A 15729-nucleotide genomic window follows, 5' to 3' on the forward strand; every position below is an offset into this window, starting at 1 on the left:
CAAGTAATGCAACCTTAAAAATTTGAAGAAGTTGATCCATCTACTGTTCACTGACGCCTCATCAGTAATTCTCTCAGTGGCTGTCAAGACAGGCTGAGGTATGGCCCATGTTGGGCCCATTACACAAGAACTGGACTGAAAATCAATAACAGGCTTGATGGGGTCATGAATGTAAATGTGTTTTTTGGTTGAAATTGCAAAAGATTACAGAGGAGGTCAGAAGAGTGAGTGCCTACAGTAGAAGCCGGCATATATTGGCTATATACTGATACATTAGATTAAATGAGAATTTAAAAACTGAAGAAGAGAGGTGAGAAGCGTCTTTAACCACATTATGAGTGTTGATTTTGCAGTTTGTCCACCAGAGGGCGCTCTGCGACTGTACTGTTGGCAGCGTTTCATAGAGATCAGGCAACCAAAACCCAAAGAACAGCTTTGAATGCCCTTCAGGAAGCCTGGAGACTATTCCTGAAGACTACTTAAAGACATTACAATAAAGCTTGGCTCAAAGAGTTCAGGCTGTGCTGAAGAATAAAGGCTCATACAACTTCAGAGCTGTACAAACTCTGTTTTTGTCTTGTATACTGTTTGTCTATGTGTCACTAAATTACTGCACATTCCTAACATTACTAAAACATAAAGGAGGGGTATCTCAAGACTTTTGCACAGTACTATACAAAGTTTAATGCTTTTACAATGGACGGAGCCTCCAGGTCTGCTCTGTTGCTGGTGATGGACCTGATGGTCCACTTCCCAGGAGGTGGTCTGGTTCCAGAACCAGAACTTATTCCATGAAAAAGCAGGAAACATGAGGGTGCTGCTGAACAAAGAACAGCGAGTGTCTCAGTGTAAATCTGACAGATGTAGAAGCAGTTGATGGGACATAAAAGAAAAAAATAGAAATTAGAAAAACGAATTTCTACTTCTGGTGTGTGTGAGATACATCAGACTATTTTCTGCCTTTAAGTTGCCAATCTTTAGTTTTGTGTACCAAAAAGAAAAGGGGTCACATTTTTATAATTACCAAGATAATTTAAATTTAAACTTTTTGTTTTCTCTGAGCAAATAAACAGAGGTGGAAAAGTCTGATCTTCTACTTCAAGTCACAAATTCAAAAGTAAATGTTGATGTGAATATATGGCTATTACGTAGTACTTTATTATATTTCTAGAGACAAATGCGTTAAAATTTCACTGTTTAAGTCTAGTTTACACCGTGTTTTGTTTATTACAGCTTTGGCTGTGAGGTCGTTTTGTGCACATAGAGTCAAATTTTCACATAGGTGTGCTTTCTTTCCATGACCAGCAGGAGGCAGAGTGGTCCTTCCATTACCTTCAGGTACACCTTACCTGAGCCGTCCATAATCTTAGCTTTTCTTAAGCACCCTTCACCTGCAGGAATAACATCCCTCTGATCTCACTGTTTTTCCAGGAAACAAATATCTGAGAAATAAAGGGGGGAAAAAACCACCCCACACACCCGCGAGTAATGGCGACCTTTTTTTTTTCTGAAATGGAAACAAAAAGTCCGGGAATCCCGGTGAATATATATAAGGGGACAATCCCCCAGGGAGATCTGTGACACACACTCACATTGTGTATTTGTGTGTAAACATGACACCTGATAAAACATGGCAAAGAGTGAAAGGATAGTTAATCTGAAACTTAACCTGCACATGAACAGCAGACAGCAGACCAGGTAAGGCTCCTTCCTACGTGACACCTGTTTGCTAAAAACAGCGTAAAGCTGCACGAACACAGCGCGCCTGTGTTCGTGCAGCTTTACGCTGTTTTTAAAAACTCACGGTTAAGACGATAAAACTTGTGCATTAGTATAGACCAGCTGTTATCCGCGTGAAGCATCGAAAACAGCAGGCGCTCGGCAGCTTTTCAACACAGCTTTTCATATTTGCGTCCAACAAATTCAGAGATGGAGATCACAGTTTTCGCCAAATACGACGAGTTTTTCTTGTTCGACGCTTTAAAGCGGCTGCTGTCACCACAGGTGCCGGTACAGTAGGAGATGCTTTTATTAAACAGGCTTCAGATCCTTCTTTCTACTTTTGGTTCAGGGTGATGTCCTAAACCTGTTTGTGAGGGGCAGCCAATCAGAAGAAAGCTAGCTGAGGGGTCAGCTGCACTGTGAATCATGCAAAGCTACTGTGTTGGAGCCCCTTAGTGGAAAGGCTGGGTCTGAATATGAGTGCAATGAGTCCACTTTAAGTGATTTTGTTTTTGCCCATATCATTTCTGTAGGGCAAATGTATGTATAATATACATGCAGAACATTAACCTGATGCACCATTTCACCCTGTGGTTTTGTAAATATTTCTAAATAAGTGTTAGTAGTTATGAATAAATCAGAGTCCACCTGCCAGAGAGGCGATATGCTAAAAATCTAATTAAACAAGGAGTGTTTGTGTATTTTCACACTGTAGATTTACTCCAAAAAGCCACTTTTACGCTTTCACCCACTCTACATTTTACACGGAAATATATATTTATATACAGTAAACCTCTAAACCGCAGATCTAACTTAAGAACAAATTCCAATATTTACACAAACGATCCAAACTAATGGTCCGCTTGCACCTGCTGAGTATTTCTGGAGCTTTCAGCCACATAACTCACATAATGAGCCCACGTGAGCTGCTGGAGATCTAAACAGAGCGCTTGTTTTTTAAGTTTATAACGTGCCGGGTTTAGTGAGTGTTATATGATGCTGTTCTGTCAGGTGCATCCTGCAGCTCGCCATTACCTGTAAGGTATCCTTTGGTGTTGGTGCTTTTAAGAGATGCTTGAAGTCTACAGGAGGTGGTTGGAAAATGGGAAGGACCACGTTGTCCCAGATTAAGAGCCAGGGGATCCTGGTTTTCCTCCTGTTAGTACCGGCTTTGTTTGGCACTTTATTTTTTCCCTCACACTTTGCTCTCACTTCCTCTCACTGGTTAGGTTTCCATATAAAAACTACTTGGTTAAAGAGAGGGAAAGATCGTGATGTGAACCAAAAACACCCTTAAGAAGAATAATCTGCTGACTGGCTTGTGCCGTAACCCAGCGCGTGTGTGTGGTGCTAATATTTGGTGTGAGCCATTAAACCTGCAGCAGGTGTTCAGTTTGAAAGGTTATTTCAGGTGCAAGCCTCGTTTGGAGGCATCCACGGGTCTTTAGTGGATTTAGGTTGTCTGTTGATCTAATCCTAGACCGGCTCCATGAAGTCCGGGTCACAGCTCTCTGTGTGAGGTGGGATTTGTTCTTTTTTTTGGATGAAGATTGCTCCAGGCTGGATGTTTGGGAACGCTGCGGTGCATGTGTTAGCTGTCCAAACTTTTGGGAATGCTTTACAGGCTTAAAAGCTGCACACGCACCAGTCCACACAGCTGAAATGTGCGTCTGATGAAGCAGGAGAGGAAAGCCAGATCAGGAGGTGCTGAATCCAGAGAGCGTGCTTCTCGACAAGGTCAGGGAAGAGAAACGGTTACGAAACACATCCTGAACACATGCAAGCAACGTATTCATGATAGATGTGATTGTAGTGATAAGAAAAGCGTGAAAGTGTCGGACCACATAATGAGTGGACAGTGGCTTCTCTCTCAGAACAGAAAGTGAAGGCTCTCAGCTGCAGGTGTACCACAAGAAGTCATTTACAATTCAAAAAACTAAAGAAAATTCCGCCATGTTAATTCAGGTTAAAAACTGCACCTAAATATTTACATAAGGGGGGGAAAGCAAAAGCAAAACCAGAGAATTTAATGGTGACATCTTTATTCGACTCTTTTTGATGGCGAGCTCATCTTGTGCTGCGTCTTTAGCGGGAAAGAACCAAAACTGAGCTCAGACACCACAAAGTAAAGCTGATACTGAAGAATCAGACTCAGCAGGCAAATCATCAGGAACTCGGAAAAACTAAGTAAGTCACCTAAGGCTTGTTGATGGTTCGAGGTGTGGGTCACAATCTGGGTTTTACACATCAACACAGTTTTAAGTAACTCTCAGGGCACAGGGCGTGAGATCCCACGTGTAAGAGGAAAGGTCGAGACTAAAGACAAGCGATCCCCCCAAAAAGCTCAGAGAGCCGAGGAGAGAGTTCCCCTCGCTCTGCAGGTCGATAGTCTTGTTTCTTTGGTTCAGTTGGTCAGATTCAACAGATTTCTATTTGTGCACGATAACGTCAGTAAATTTAACAAAGCCTTTCAAAATGTAACCTTCATCCTGTAAAAGATTTTCAAAATTTCAGGCCCTCTGGGTAAATTTCTTTCCAGCTTAACGACACGAGAAACGCTCCGCAATCAGGTCAATTTCACACACCTCCAAAGTGCCACAATCTGACACTAAAATCTAGTTTTTATTCAGCGTTATTTTTGTTCTAAGTCTGTAATGATGCAGAAACAGAAACCAGCTACTCTGCATACGCGATCTGGTTTCTGATAATTCACTGGAGAAAACTTCAGAAGGTGGGTGAAGATTTAGAGAGTTATGCCACCACCTGGTTAGAATTAATTACAGCATATGAAGGATGTCCTCTTTACCTCCCCTTTAATAATAGAATTATCCTTTAGCTGCTTTCAGTTTCTAATATGATTATATTTATGTTTGTGGTTGTGAAACAGATAAACAGCATTAGCATCCTTAATACTTTATAACAGATTCAGATTTGTTTGACTAAATGTGGAGTTTAAACACTTAACTTACACAAAAGCCAACGGATTAAGAAACACCTGCTTATATAAACTCGGAGATAGAACGCTTACAAATCCCTTTATAAATTGCATTTTTTCCAATATTCGCGTCCTAAATCAGACTGTAGTTTAGAAACAGTCTGATTTTATTTGTTAAAAATAGCATTTCTGCTTCACATGCAGCGCAATCTATCGCTGAAAATCTCCACCGATGCAGTCAGAGCTCGAGAGCCCTTTATGGAGGCGAGAGTTTTACTCATGCTTTTTTCCAGCCTGTCTAGACACGCAGACATTCGTACAGTCATTTAAAACTGATTGTCTGTATGTATAAACTGGTCTTATTCATTATAATTAGAGCGATGTTTGTTTACAGTAGGGCAGACCAGAGAAAAGCCACATGACAAGTCTGACTTACTCCCACAGTCATAAAAAGGATGTGTGATTTCTCAGCGCACCCACACGTCTCTGCGAACGGTATCAATAAGAGCTGCTGACGTAGAAGCATCAAAAACAGCTCAACTTGTTTAAAAAAATAAAGAAAACATCCATAAAAGGCTGCTTTCCAGAGATTTCAAAGAACGGAAAAGTATTCGGCAGAGCTGAGGCTTAAATGCCTCAGATTCCAAATGGAGTCTGGTGCCTGTGAGAACGTTCAAACTATTCCTCGAGACATCCAATTTTAGGATTAATAGATGGCATTTTTTTTTTTTTTTTGTGAGGTTGGGGAGAGAGGTTAGGGTTGAGTCTCCTTGAAGTTACAGCTCAAAACTAGAATTCCCAACCCAACCCCCCCATATATGGCATTTCCCCGAGAACAGTGGGAGGGGGGAAAGAGGCCAAGCCATGCAGGATATTCTCACAGGATGTGAGGATGGCCGGACAGCAGCCGGCAGCCGTGGGGAGAGGAGCGTCGAGCTGAAAGGAGCGATCGACCTGTGTGGGTGTGTGAGGGTGTGAAATCGATATGGTCAGGAGGCTTGTGAAGATTAATCATCAGCTGAAAGCGAGGTAAAAGTTCATATTGTTGGGCTGTTGCTGCAGAGGTTTTTGGAAGGTTCTCGGGGTCTCGGTGACATTTGTGTACTTGCTTACAGTTGTAGAGGTGGACGGAGTACAAATACTCATTTTGTAGTAAAAGTCCTGCGTGTAAACTCTAAAACAGAAGAAAAAGTGCACAAGTTTTACCAGCTACTAACTCAGCTGTATTGCTTGCATGGGTAACACTTCTAAACAGCTCTTTCAAATACTTTTAAATCAGCGTTATGAGGACTTTAAAGGCTGGAAAAGGCTGATTTTCTCTCTTCACTGAGATGAAGTTGCCGTGTACCAACACGTGGACTTGAACTCTACGTGCTAAAATATTATTTTGTGTAATAGAATCTTTTAAAAAGTTGTGATTCTGCCAACATAAAAGCCTCCTGGTTCACATTTATGCAGTAAACTCCACCACTGCAGCACTGTTACTACTACTACTATCTGCAAAATGTACAAAACTTCCTCTTTTATAGGCGCTCTGGCGTTTCTGAAACTAGGGGTCACAAGCTCTATAATAAGGTGGACTTTTTCCTCACCTTAGTTAATACATCCTACATTACATAATGTCTGATGGCCTCTTTAGTGCCTCAGATGTTTATATAAGTGAAACCATGTGAGGAATTTTGAGGGGAAACATTTCTTTGGTGGATCTGAAATCTGAAGATGTCCCCCTGCCAAACAATGCTCTGTATCTCTTTCATGGTATTAGTGGGATAGTTTAAACAAATGCAGTGAAATTTCCCCGTGGTGGGGCTGGAAGTAGAATGGGAATTAAAATGGGAGGAAGAATAAAAAAAAGGTTGAATGGGAACATTTAAAAGTCCGAAAGTGTGGATCTTTTTTGGCTGCAGATTAACGGCTGTGGTGTTTAACCAGACTGTAAACATTTCCTTTTTTCTATGAGATAAACCTTAAAGTCTATTCGACTTTCATCAAAGCCCTGCAGCTCTGCGATCCGCCTTAAAATCGGAGCAAAAGGCTGATTCATTCAACTTTTTAAAGGTTTCTCTAACGCTAAATGAAGGATGATTGCGTGCTCCAAGCATCACATGAGAGCACTGTGATGAATTAAATTAGAGCAAACTGCCTCCGTGTTTGTCACTCGTGACTTTAAACCATTCTTAGCCTCAAACTGCAAACCTTTTGTTTCCCCCGTAAGTTTCCATATGCATATCAGCTTATCAACCCATCCGGGGCACAGCGTGTCTGCCCTATAAGGTGACATAATGTATTGTTTTGTTTCTAAGTAACCTATCAGGAAACAGTGAAGCGCTATAAGCGTGACTCACTCGCCTCAAACAGTCGCTAATTTTTTAAAAACAATAACAGTACAAAGAGTTAATGGAAACCCTTTTTTTGGCTTAGTCATTCTTTATGCTAGAAAGAAAAAAAAAACGGCATTCAGATTAATTGCAACAAAAAGCCCCTGTTTTCATTGCATAAAAAAAGCAACAAAACGCCTTCATAGGTCACACACTGTTACTCCTTCCCTTTTTAGTTACATATACAGCATCCTTCCCACATTCATGTGTTGCTCACTTGTGTGATCTGGACTGTCTGTGCCTGCAGCACCATGGACGTCCTCCAGCTGTTCTTCCTGCTGTTGGTCAGCTGCGTGGCGGCATCCGCGTACCCTCCCCAGCAACCCCCTCCATGCCGAGTTGTAAGTAAACAGAGACGCGCACGTCTGGTCTTTTCTCTGTTTTTTTTTAACGGCATCTTTTCTCTGTTTTTTGTTCACTTACATTTTACATGGTATGTGCGCTTTCTCTGTTCATTCACATCAACTACAGGCAGTTTATTTTATAATTATTTGCAAGTTTAGACCTGAAGAGAGTTTGTTCACGAGTTGCCAGCTTTAATAACTGGGCATTAAAATGTTATTTGTCTTCAGTGGAAGTCATGCTGATAGAGGGTTGGGTTTTTTTTTAAAGCATAGAGGACATGTGTCACCCAGCTTTGCCATTGTGTACAGTGCTGTGATTTCATTTTCATGGTATTTCTGGTGATTGATCTTGCAGAAATATTGCTGTAATCAAATGAAATGAAATGAAAAAGAAAAATGCATCACTTCCAGTAAGCTACAGTACTCGCTTTTCTTAGGAAAGAGCCGGAAATACATAAATAAAGCCTTTATGGGTTAAAGGTTGGATCACGTAGCAATTGGTCAGAGTCATTAGTGTCAGGCTCAGATGTGTTAGCTAAAAATAGCCAGATAGTGAAAGCGAAAGGTGCGTCACCTACATTTGATGTGGTCATCAGTGGTTCTATAAATACCCAGATATCACCGAACTTCTCTGCTGAAATCGGAACGGTTTTCAGAGCATCACACTTTCTGAATGAAGTAAAAAAAAAAAATCCTAAAGCAGCACAAAGACACTACTGATGACATATAAGGATATGCCACAAATCACACTTTGTACACTTGAGTCTAAGACATTACAAAAAGGCTCTGTAGTTCCCTGAAGTAGCTGGTTAGTGTCGCTCTTACAAAATGTTACTGAGACAGCAGCAAATATTGCATTTGTTAAAGACTATTTTGGGCTGTGGAGTAATACCTATTTGCTTCACTGGTTGGTATACTTTTGGAATTAGAATAAATTAGTCCTCCATGGTATTAATCATTTGTTCCCTCTAAAGTGGGGATGTCTCATGGGCCATACACTTATGTGGGCTTAACTTAAGTGGGCTGGACAAGCGACGCCCCCCACTTCTGTCAGTGTAAAGAAGTTTAATTACACAGTTGATTCCTTAGATTTCTCGATATAAGTAAAAGAAGCGCAAATCAAAAGTATGTCCTAATTTTTTACCACTTGATAAAGAAATGTTGCTGCAGTAATTGAAATCCATCAGCATGACTTATAAACTATAAAAAACATGTAAAACTACAGAAAAAGTATATATATATGTGTACAATCCATTGAAAAAAAAAAGATATGTGAAGAAACTATAACTTTTCTATCATTTTTTAAAATATATGACCTAATTACTTTGGTCTAATGTGAATGGCAGTTATCAATAAAGATCCAAGTCCACAATTTATGCCCTCCTTCATGTTTTTAAAAGCCATCCAATGTGGCTGGATTAGAGTCTTTGCCAGGCTGATTCTGGCCCCCTGGCCTTATGTTTGACACCTCTGCTCTAAGAATTGCTGAAACTACATATAGGTGTGTTTCCACTGTAAAATGAAGAGCTGCTTTTGAGTGTGAGACCACTTTCAAGGTTTTGGTACCAAACCTACTTGGTTAGGTTTAGAAAAGGTGATGCTTTTGATTAAAATCCAGAGTTCAGTCTTAAGAACTCATCATTCGCTTCATTATAAGCTCTTACAAAATCAAAACATTGTAATAAAGGTTTGTGAACAAATGTAGTTTTTATTCTGGAGGACTATCACAAACGGAGGTTCTCATTCTGGACGGTCACATGATGCTGTTTAGAGTCTCCACGATGATGAAGGTGTTTTTTAACCATCGATACTGTTACACAGTAACTGTAGCAATAATGTCCCGAGAAGTATATAAAACGCTCTGTTTAAGAGATCAACAAAGTAGGTTAGAGGGATAGCGATGGCATAAATCTCATGTTTACCAGCCAGGAAACCACAGTTTACAACCTGCTAGGGTTTTTTTCTCAATACAGACTGTTTACTTTTTTAAAGAGGGGCATTTCAGATCTGTATTAGACTGGACCATGAAGAGTAGGCTGGAAAATGGCGAGAGGGGGAGGGTGAAGCATAGCAAATGGTCTGGAGCAGATTTAAACCAAGTCTGCTGCAGTAAGGCCCTCAGAGAGTCACCTGCTTAACCACACTGCATCCTCCAGTCGGTTCGTTGGGTTAAGGTTCTGAAAACTGCTTGGTTTAGAAAAACATTGTGGTTAGGGTTACAATAAACCCATCACCAACAATAAAGCCTCGGCATGAAAAATGACGAGTGCTGTGTACAGCCAAGAAAGCACACTACAAAACTGCGGCACACCAGCGGCTTTGATAAACAAACTCTGTATTTTGTACACTGGGAATGAAATTATGAACGTGGTCACAGTTTCTGGACAACAGTGGAGATCTGTGGTGTGGAAGCGTAAGATACAGTCTTGTTCGTAAATCAGCTGTTAATCAACCGTAAGGAAAAACAAGAGCGGGGGGGAAAAATCCCCGTGTTTGGATGTCCATAGATGCTTTTGCGATTAAAAAACATTGTGTAGTTTTCTCAGTCTGACTTTGTGAAACCAGATAGGTATCTTCCAGCAATAAAGTCTTTCTTGAAAGCATATTTTGGCCTTGTTACAGCAAGTATTTATAAGAGAACTGAAAGTGGTGAGGTGACCGATAATGAGGGGATAGAGAGATGGGAAATGGTTGTGCGACTTTTGTGTCCAGTTTGGTGACATTGTTGCACTAAACACTCTCACTCTCATTTACTGTCATCTCTGAACTGTGAGCCATTAAATAAACCACTAGCAGACCGTAAAACAAAGATCACCTAATTGGGGATGTTGCACTTTATGGTGTTCTAGCCTCAGCTAGTTGAGCACGACTTTAGCAGTTTCTCCACTTTGTTCCCATTATTTACACAAGTATTAGTCATTTTTTTACAGTTACTCTGACTAAATGTGCCGTAAACCGCCTCACGTGTGACTCAGATAATGTGGAGTTAAAGTCTGACTTAGTCTGACATAAGCAGTTGCGTGCCACACGAGCAGTATTGCTAATGAGACGCAAAGTCACGTAGGAAACATACGTCTTTTTTCAATGATAAAACTTTTCTCCAAGTGTGACTGATTTGTTCCTGAGCAGATACGAGATGTTCTGCCATCCAGTTCTTATTTGTTTACAGACAGCTTGCAATCAACAAGGAATGCCCCTTTCACGATACCACAAATACGCCAAGAAGCTAAATGTACTCTGCCTTAGAGAGTAAGCAGAGAGGGAGACAGTTTTATGAGCTGTTTTTGGACATGGGGGTTTGTGGCCATATGGTTTCAATTATAAACTGCACTTAATACCTCAAACGTCTAACAGGGACGAAAGAAGAAGTAAAGGTGTGAGGTGTGTTTTCTTCTTGGTTTAGGAACTTTTTGATTTCTTTTTCTTTTGGTTGGCTTTTTTTAATCAATTCAAAGAGAAATAATCATAGTTTAAACAATTAAAATAAAAATACAACACTGGGTTGTCTTGCTGCCAAGAACATGCCTTGGGCCTTGATACACCGACTCATAAATCGACCCTCCACATCCACATGTGGTCTGTGTTGTGTCATGATCAGTCAACCTGGCTGTATGCCGAGATAATCAGACTCGTGTGTTTGTCTTTGTTCGTAGGTCCAGATGGATGTGTTTTGCAGCGATCTGAGCCTTAGAAGTGCGCCACTCAACCTTCCCGATGTCGTCCAAATGCTGGACCTTTCACGAAACCAGGTGCAGAATCTCACCCAGGAAACTTTAGCATACCACACCAACCTCCGGCATCTGAATCTCCACTCCAATAAGATCCACTTCATCCAGCCCAGGCTCTTCGAAGACATGAATGATCTGAAAATCCTGGATCTGTCCAAGAATCATTTGAATGTTTTTGCCCACTCCAAAACAAACATCGGACCTCTTAAAGCTGTGGAGTCACTGGATCTGTCAAACAACGGCCTGTACACGGGGATGTCAGACTATTTCTTGGCTGACTCTCCCAGGCTGGTGAACCTTTCTCTGAACAGCAATAGCATCACTGAAGTAGCAAAAGATACCTTCAGTGGATCCTTGTCCTTGAGGAAAATCAGCCTCCACAATAATATCATCTTAAAAATTGAAGATGGAGCTTTTGACATTTTATCTCATTTGACCGAACTTGATTTGTCCAAGAATTCAATAAGGTGCATCGACGACTTCAATCTCGACAAATTAAAAGTGTTTAATCTCAGCCAAAACAGCCTGGAGTCATTCCAAAGCGCGCAATCAGACACTCCATATGAACTTGTCACTTTTGACCTGAGTCAAAACAAAATGCTCTTCTTTCCCCGTCTCCCGAAAAACAACTGCCTTAAATATCTGGACCTTTCGAAAAATCAAATCCAAAACATTAAATTCATGGGAAACATAACGTTTAATTGCCTCAGATACCTGGACATGAGTTACAATCAACTCAAAAAAATGCCTGAAGAGTATTTTTCCATGATGGGATCACTGGAGGTCCTAAATGTGAGTAATAACTGCATTACCTCATTTTCTATTACTGATGTAGGCCTTCTACAGAGAGTTAAGGTCATCAATCTGAGCTATAATCCACTGCAGAGTCTGACATTTGGAGAAAACACTGTGCAGTCGCTGGAAGAACTCTTCTTACAAGGAAACGACCTCACAACCCTGGACTATCAAATATTTCAGAGACTCGCCAACATCAAATACCTGCATCTCCAGCAGAACAACCTGCAAGTCTGTGACTCTGAGCCAACAGACCAAAACCACAAGGATCCTCAAAGTTGTGTGTCCTTTTTATCTGTTCCAAAATTGGAGGCTTTGTACCTCTCTGAAAACAACCTGAGGAGTCTGCCCGCGAACATGTTTGCCAACACCCCATTGAAGGTCTTAGATTTGTCCCTGAATCCAGGCTTGGACATGCACAAAGACTCTCTTTCTGGTCTAGAGCACTCCCTGGTTCACCTTTCCATGAGGAAAAACAACATTTCCATTCTAAAAGCAGACTTGTCCTTACTGAGGAGCCTCAAATACGTCGATCTGTCCACCAACCAGTTGACCACTCTACCGACGTGGAGCAAAGAGTCCTCCATTGAGTCCCTAAATTTGCAGAACAACCACCTGGTGACACTGGAGTACAGCACCATCCTTGCTTTGAAGCACTCTCTAAAGACTCTTTACATGGGCTCCAATCCTCTGAGCTGCTGCAGCAACCTCAGATCCATCATCATGGTGCAGCAGTCCGCCGTGGTCATTCCTGACATTGAAACGGTGACCTGCGTTCACGAGGACTACTCTGAGCCGGTCAGCATCAAGAAGGTGACCCAGACAATGTGCCATGGACCACCCGTCCAGAACTATGTTATTACAGTTATAGTGATATTGTTACTTGTGATGATCGTGTTCGTGCTCTTGGTTAAATGTTGCCACTCAAGGAGGCGGAAACATAACAGAGGTTTTAGGGCATAATGAATGAAGGTTGGCCACAGAAAGCCATGAAGGAATTTAAGAAACAGCTGAAGGTTTCAGTCAGACACAGCTGAAAATGTGAATGTAACTTCTGTGGGGCAAACCAAAGTCTCCTGAAGGAACAATGTGAGGCTTTGAGTTGTTTGTACCACTACGAAAAGCTACCATTGATCACTGAGACATCTATCAACAAGCAAGCATTCCTCAGTATCTTCCCAATTGAAGAAAAAAAGAGATTTTAAGGACCTTATGGTGTGCTGAGACACCAAACAAGGCAGTGTGACAATGCAAAGTCAAATGAAAACTACAAAACTGAGCATTTCAAGAGTGATGGCAACTCATAAAAAAGCCTTTTCAGTGACTTGATAACAAGTAAAGACTGCACAGAGCAGATACACTTGGTGCATTGGACGTTAAGCAGCTGTGTGTGCTTGCAGGACACACAGTGGAAACTTGTTTTGCTTTCTGTCTAAACACAACTTTATGGCTAACCCAGTTGTAGAGCCATGACCGCACATTATCTTACTGAATGTAAAATGAAGAATTAACACTAAAAACACTTCCACAAAAGCGTGGCATCAACAAGCGTGCCTGAAATGCAGCAATAAAAGTTATTATAAGTGTTTGGCCTTTTGGAAAATACACTTTGATTTCAGTGTGAAACTTTGCCTTTTTTTTAGTCACTCATTGGTTTGTGGCATTTGCCTTGTGGATGTTAGCTCTGACAAACAGGAAACCTAAATTTGGCTATCAAAAAACAAGCTTGCCAAAGGAAATGTGCTTCAGTACAAATAAACACAGGCTACACCCACACTTTTAAACCTGTGCTTTTTAAAACTGGGATTTTTATTTTTGGAAAAACATCTTCATTCATATCAAAATGTAAAAAATGATCCATGTTGGGGAAATCAAGCCAAAGAGTGCCAAAGAAATGAATAAAACACAGAAATGGGGCTGCATTTTTGCGCTTCCAGCATTTTTTTGTAATGTTTTTTTTTTTAAGGTTAGATTTCTAAAAAGGGAACTTAAAGAAAAGATTTAGCCATTCTAATCTAAGCAAATATCCCCACTTGCTAGCAACTTCTAAGTGTTGCTAGCAAGCTGTCGGCGAAATTACTCATTATCCCACCGAACACGGCAGCTCAGTGTAGCGAAACTTAAGTTTGTTCATGAGTTAATGTTAACCTTTTACTTTTGGAGACTACGTTTGCTCTTAAAAATTAAAATTAAAATGTGGCACTCACCTTCACTAACAAAACGTACTTCCGATGACCAGAGCTAATTTCTGTTATAATTTTTGCCTGAAGAGAAGTCCACTGGGTTTTAGTGTAGCGAACCAAGGCAATGCTACAAAAAAAGCATCATCCCTATGGATGGATTATCCCAGAGGAATAAAATAAACACCTTACATATTTTTTTAATCTCATTTTTTTGTGCGTACGCTGGCTTGTTTCCGGCTCATTCTACGCCTTAACTTCATACTGAAGTTGACCTTCTCATTTAAATCACAACAAGAAAGCAAAGTTGTGTATTTTCCCAAAGCGTCACTCACACTCATTTAAGGGTAGAATGAAGGTTTGTTGCAGATGGATCAGTGACTGAGACGGTGAAAGATGAAACGGGGCGAGGGAGCATCGAATCTCAGACAGATGTCTTCACTCAGACATGTTGGAATTTTCCTTTAAGCTAAAAATAAAGACGAGAACACTACTAAAGGTCATAAAACAAGAGGCTCTTTATTCGTGAAGTAGGATTAGATGAAGGTTGTTTTTTTGTTGTTGTGTTTTTTAAGAAATCCAAGCCGTCACTTTAACCTTTATTTATAGTTTGCACTTTAAACTTCCTCTTGTATGTGTGACTGTATCTGATTTTATAACACTATAAGACCTTAATAATGCTACATAGAGCAGAACATATGATGACATAAGTTATTTTTCTTCTGTTTGTTTTTATATATATATAAAAAAAAACTATAAAAACAAAGCTGGAAATATTCCATAGTATGTTTTCCATACTGATACCAGGCCCATGGTGCTCCACCTGTTAATTTGACTGATATGAATAATGTGTTGGCATAACATGAGTGTTTGTGTTGTTTTTACCACATTAATATTATATAAAATGGTAAATCTAGCGCTGTGCTGTTGTTGGCTACACTGGGATTCACAGTTTCATGTGATTTTTACTGTGTTTAATCCTAAAAAGCTAATTATTATTGATGTTATTAGCAAAAACCAAAGTTAAATATTTTTTCTTATCATGCCATGTATTTTTGTGAAGTGTAAGTTTTTATTTTTTTTAGTAAATGAAGGACAATTTCTTAATGTGTGTGTGTTATTTGTTATTTTAACATCAACTCAAATATTGTTATTAAAGATTACACTCTCTGTGTAGTTATGATTTGTTTTTTTAATATACAGCACCAAATGACAACAACAATCACCTCAAGGCGCTTTATATTGTAACGTATAACACTCTCAGAAATGTATCCTAAAGATCCTACAAATATAGCCAAGAGTGTTTCCAGGGCTTTTTAAATAGAGGTTGAACAAGTATTTTGGATACACAGACCTCTACTTAAAGTCTGCCCCTTAAGTGGATTGTTAGCTTTCTTTTTGGTGTATTTTTTGGGTACATGTTGCTCTACAGCTGCAACTGTGCCATTTTTTTATTAACAGTCCAAACTTACATGTGTGCTGGTGCTGGATTCAAATTTGTGAAGACCTGAAACTGACATTTGGGTCGTTTGAGTTATACAATACAATACAACTTTATTTATATGGCACATTTAAAGACCATAGATACACCAAAGTGCTTCTCAATAATACAATAGTATGAAATTAAATTAAAATTACATAAGGATG

The 15729-nt window shown here is 40.1% G+C and overlaps 1 protein-coding gene across 2 annotated transcripts; it reads left to right on the forward strand.

Moving 5' to 3' along the window:
• Nucleotides 1-1506: 1506 nt before the first annotated feature.
• On the forward strand, nucleotides 1507-15189 carry lrrc32 (leucine rich repeat containing 32). 2 transcript variants are annotated; one of them, XM_026182821.1, is made up of 3 exons: nucleotides 1507-1698; nucleotides 7283-7376; nucleotides 11033-15189. In XM_026182821.1, exons 1-3 carry the CDS (start codon nucleotides 1631-1633, stop codon nucleotides 12863-12865), a joined length of 1995 nt encoding a protein of 664 aa, XP_026038606.1. In that variant the 5' UTR covers nucleotides 1507-1630; the 3' UTR covers nucleotides 12866-15189. The 2 variants fall into 2 exon arrangements, with proteins under 2 accessions (XP_026038606.1, XP_026038607.1); XM_026182822.1 differs by lacking the exon at nucleotides 1507-1698 and adding an exon at nucleotides 5559-5686.
• The last annotated feature ends 540 nt before the right edge of the window (nucleotides 15190-15729 follow it).

Source organism: Astatotilapia calliptera, chromosome 10 (assembly GCF_900246225.1).
Source record: "Astatotilapia calliptera chromosome 10, fAstCal1.2, whole genome shotgun sequence".
NCBI classification, from domain to species: Eukaryota; Metazoa; Chordata; class Actinopteri; order Cichliformes; family Cichlidae; genus Astatotilapia; species Astatotilapia calliptera.

Coding starts and splice junctions, on each gene's coding strand:
- lrrc32 (XM_026182821.1), top strand. CDS start 1,631: ATGGCAAAGAGTGAAAGGATAGTTAATCTGAAACTTAACCTGCACATG. Junction 1,699..7,282: donor AACAGCAGACAGCAGACCAG/GTAAGGCTCCTT, acceptor CTGTGCCTGCAG/CACCATGGACGTCCTCCAGC. Junction 7,377..11,032: donor AACCCCCTCCATGCCGAGTT/GTAAGTAAACAG, acceptor CTTTGTTCGTAG/GTCCAGATGGATGTGTTTTG.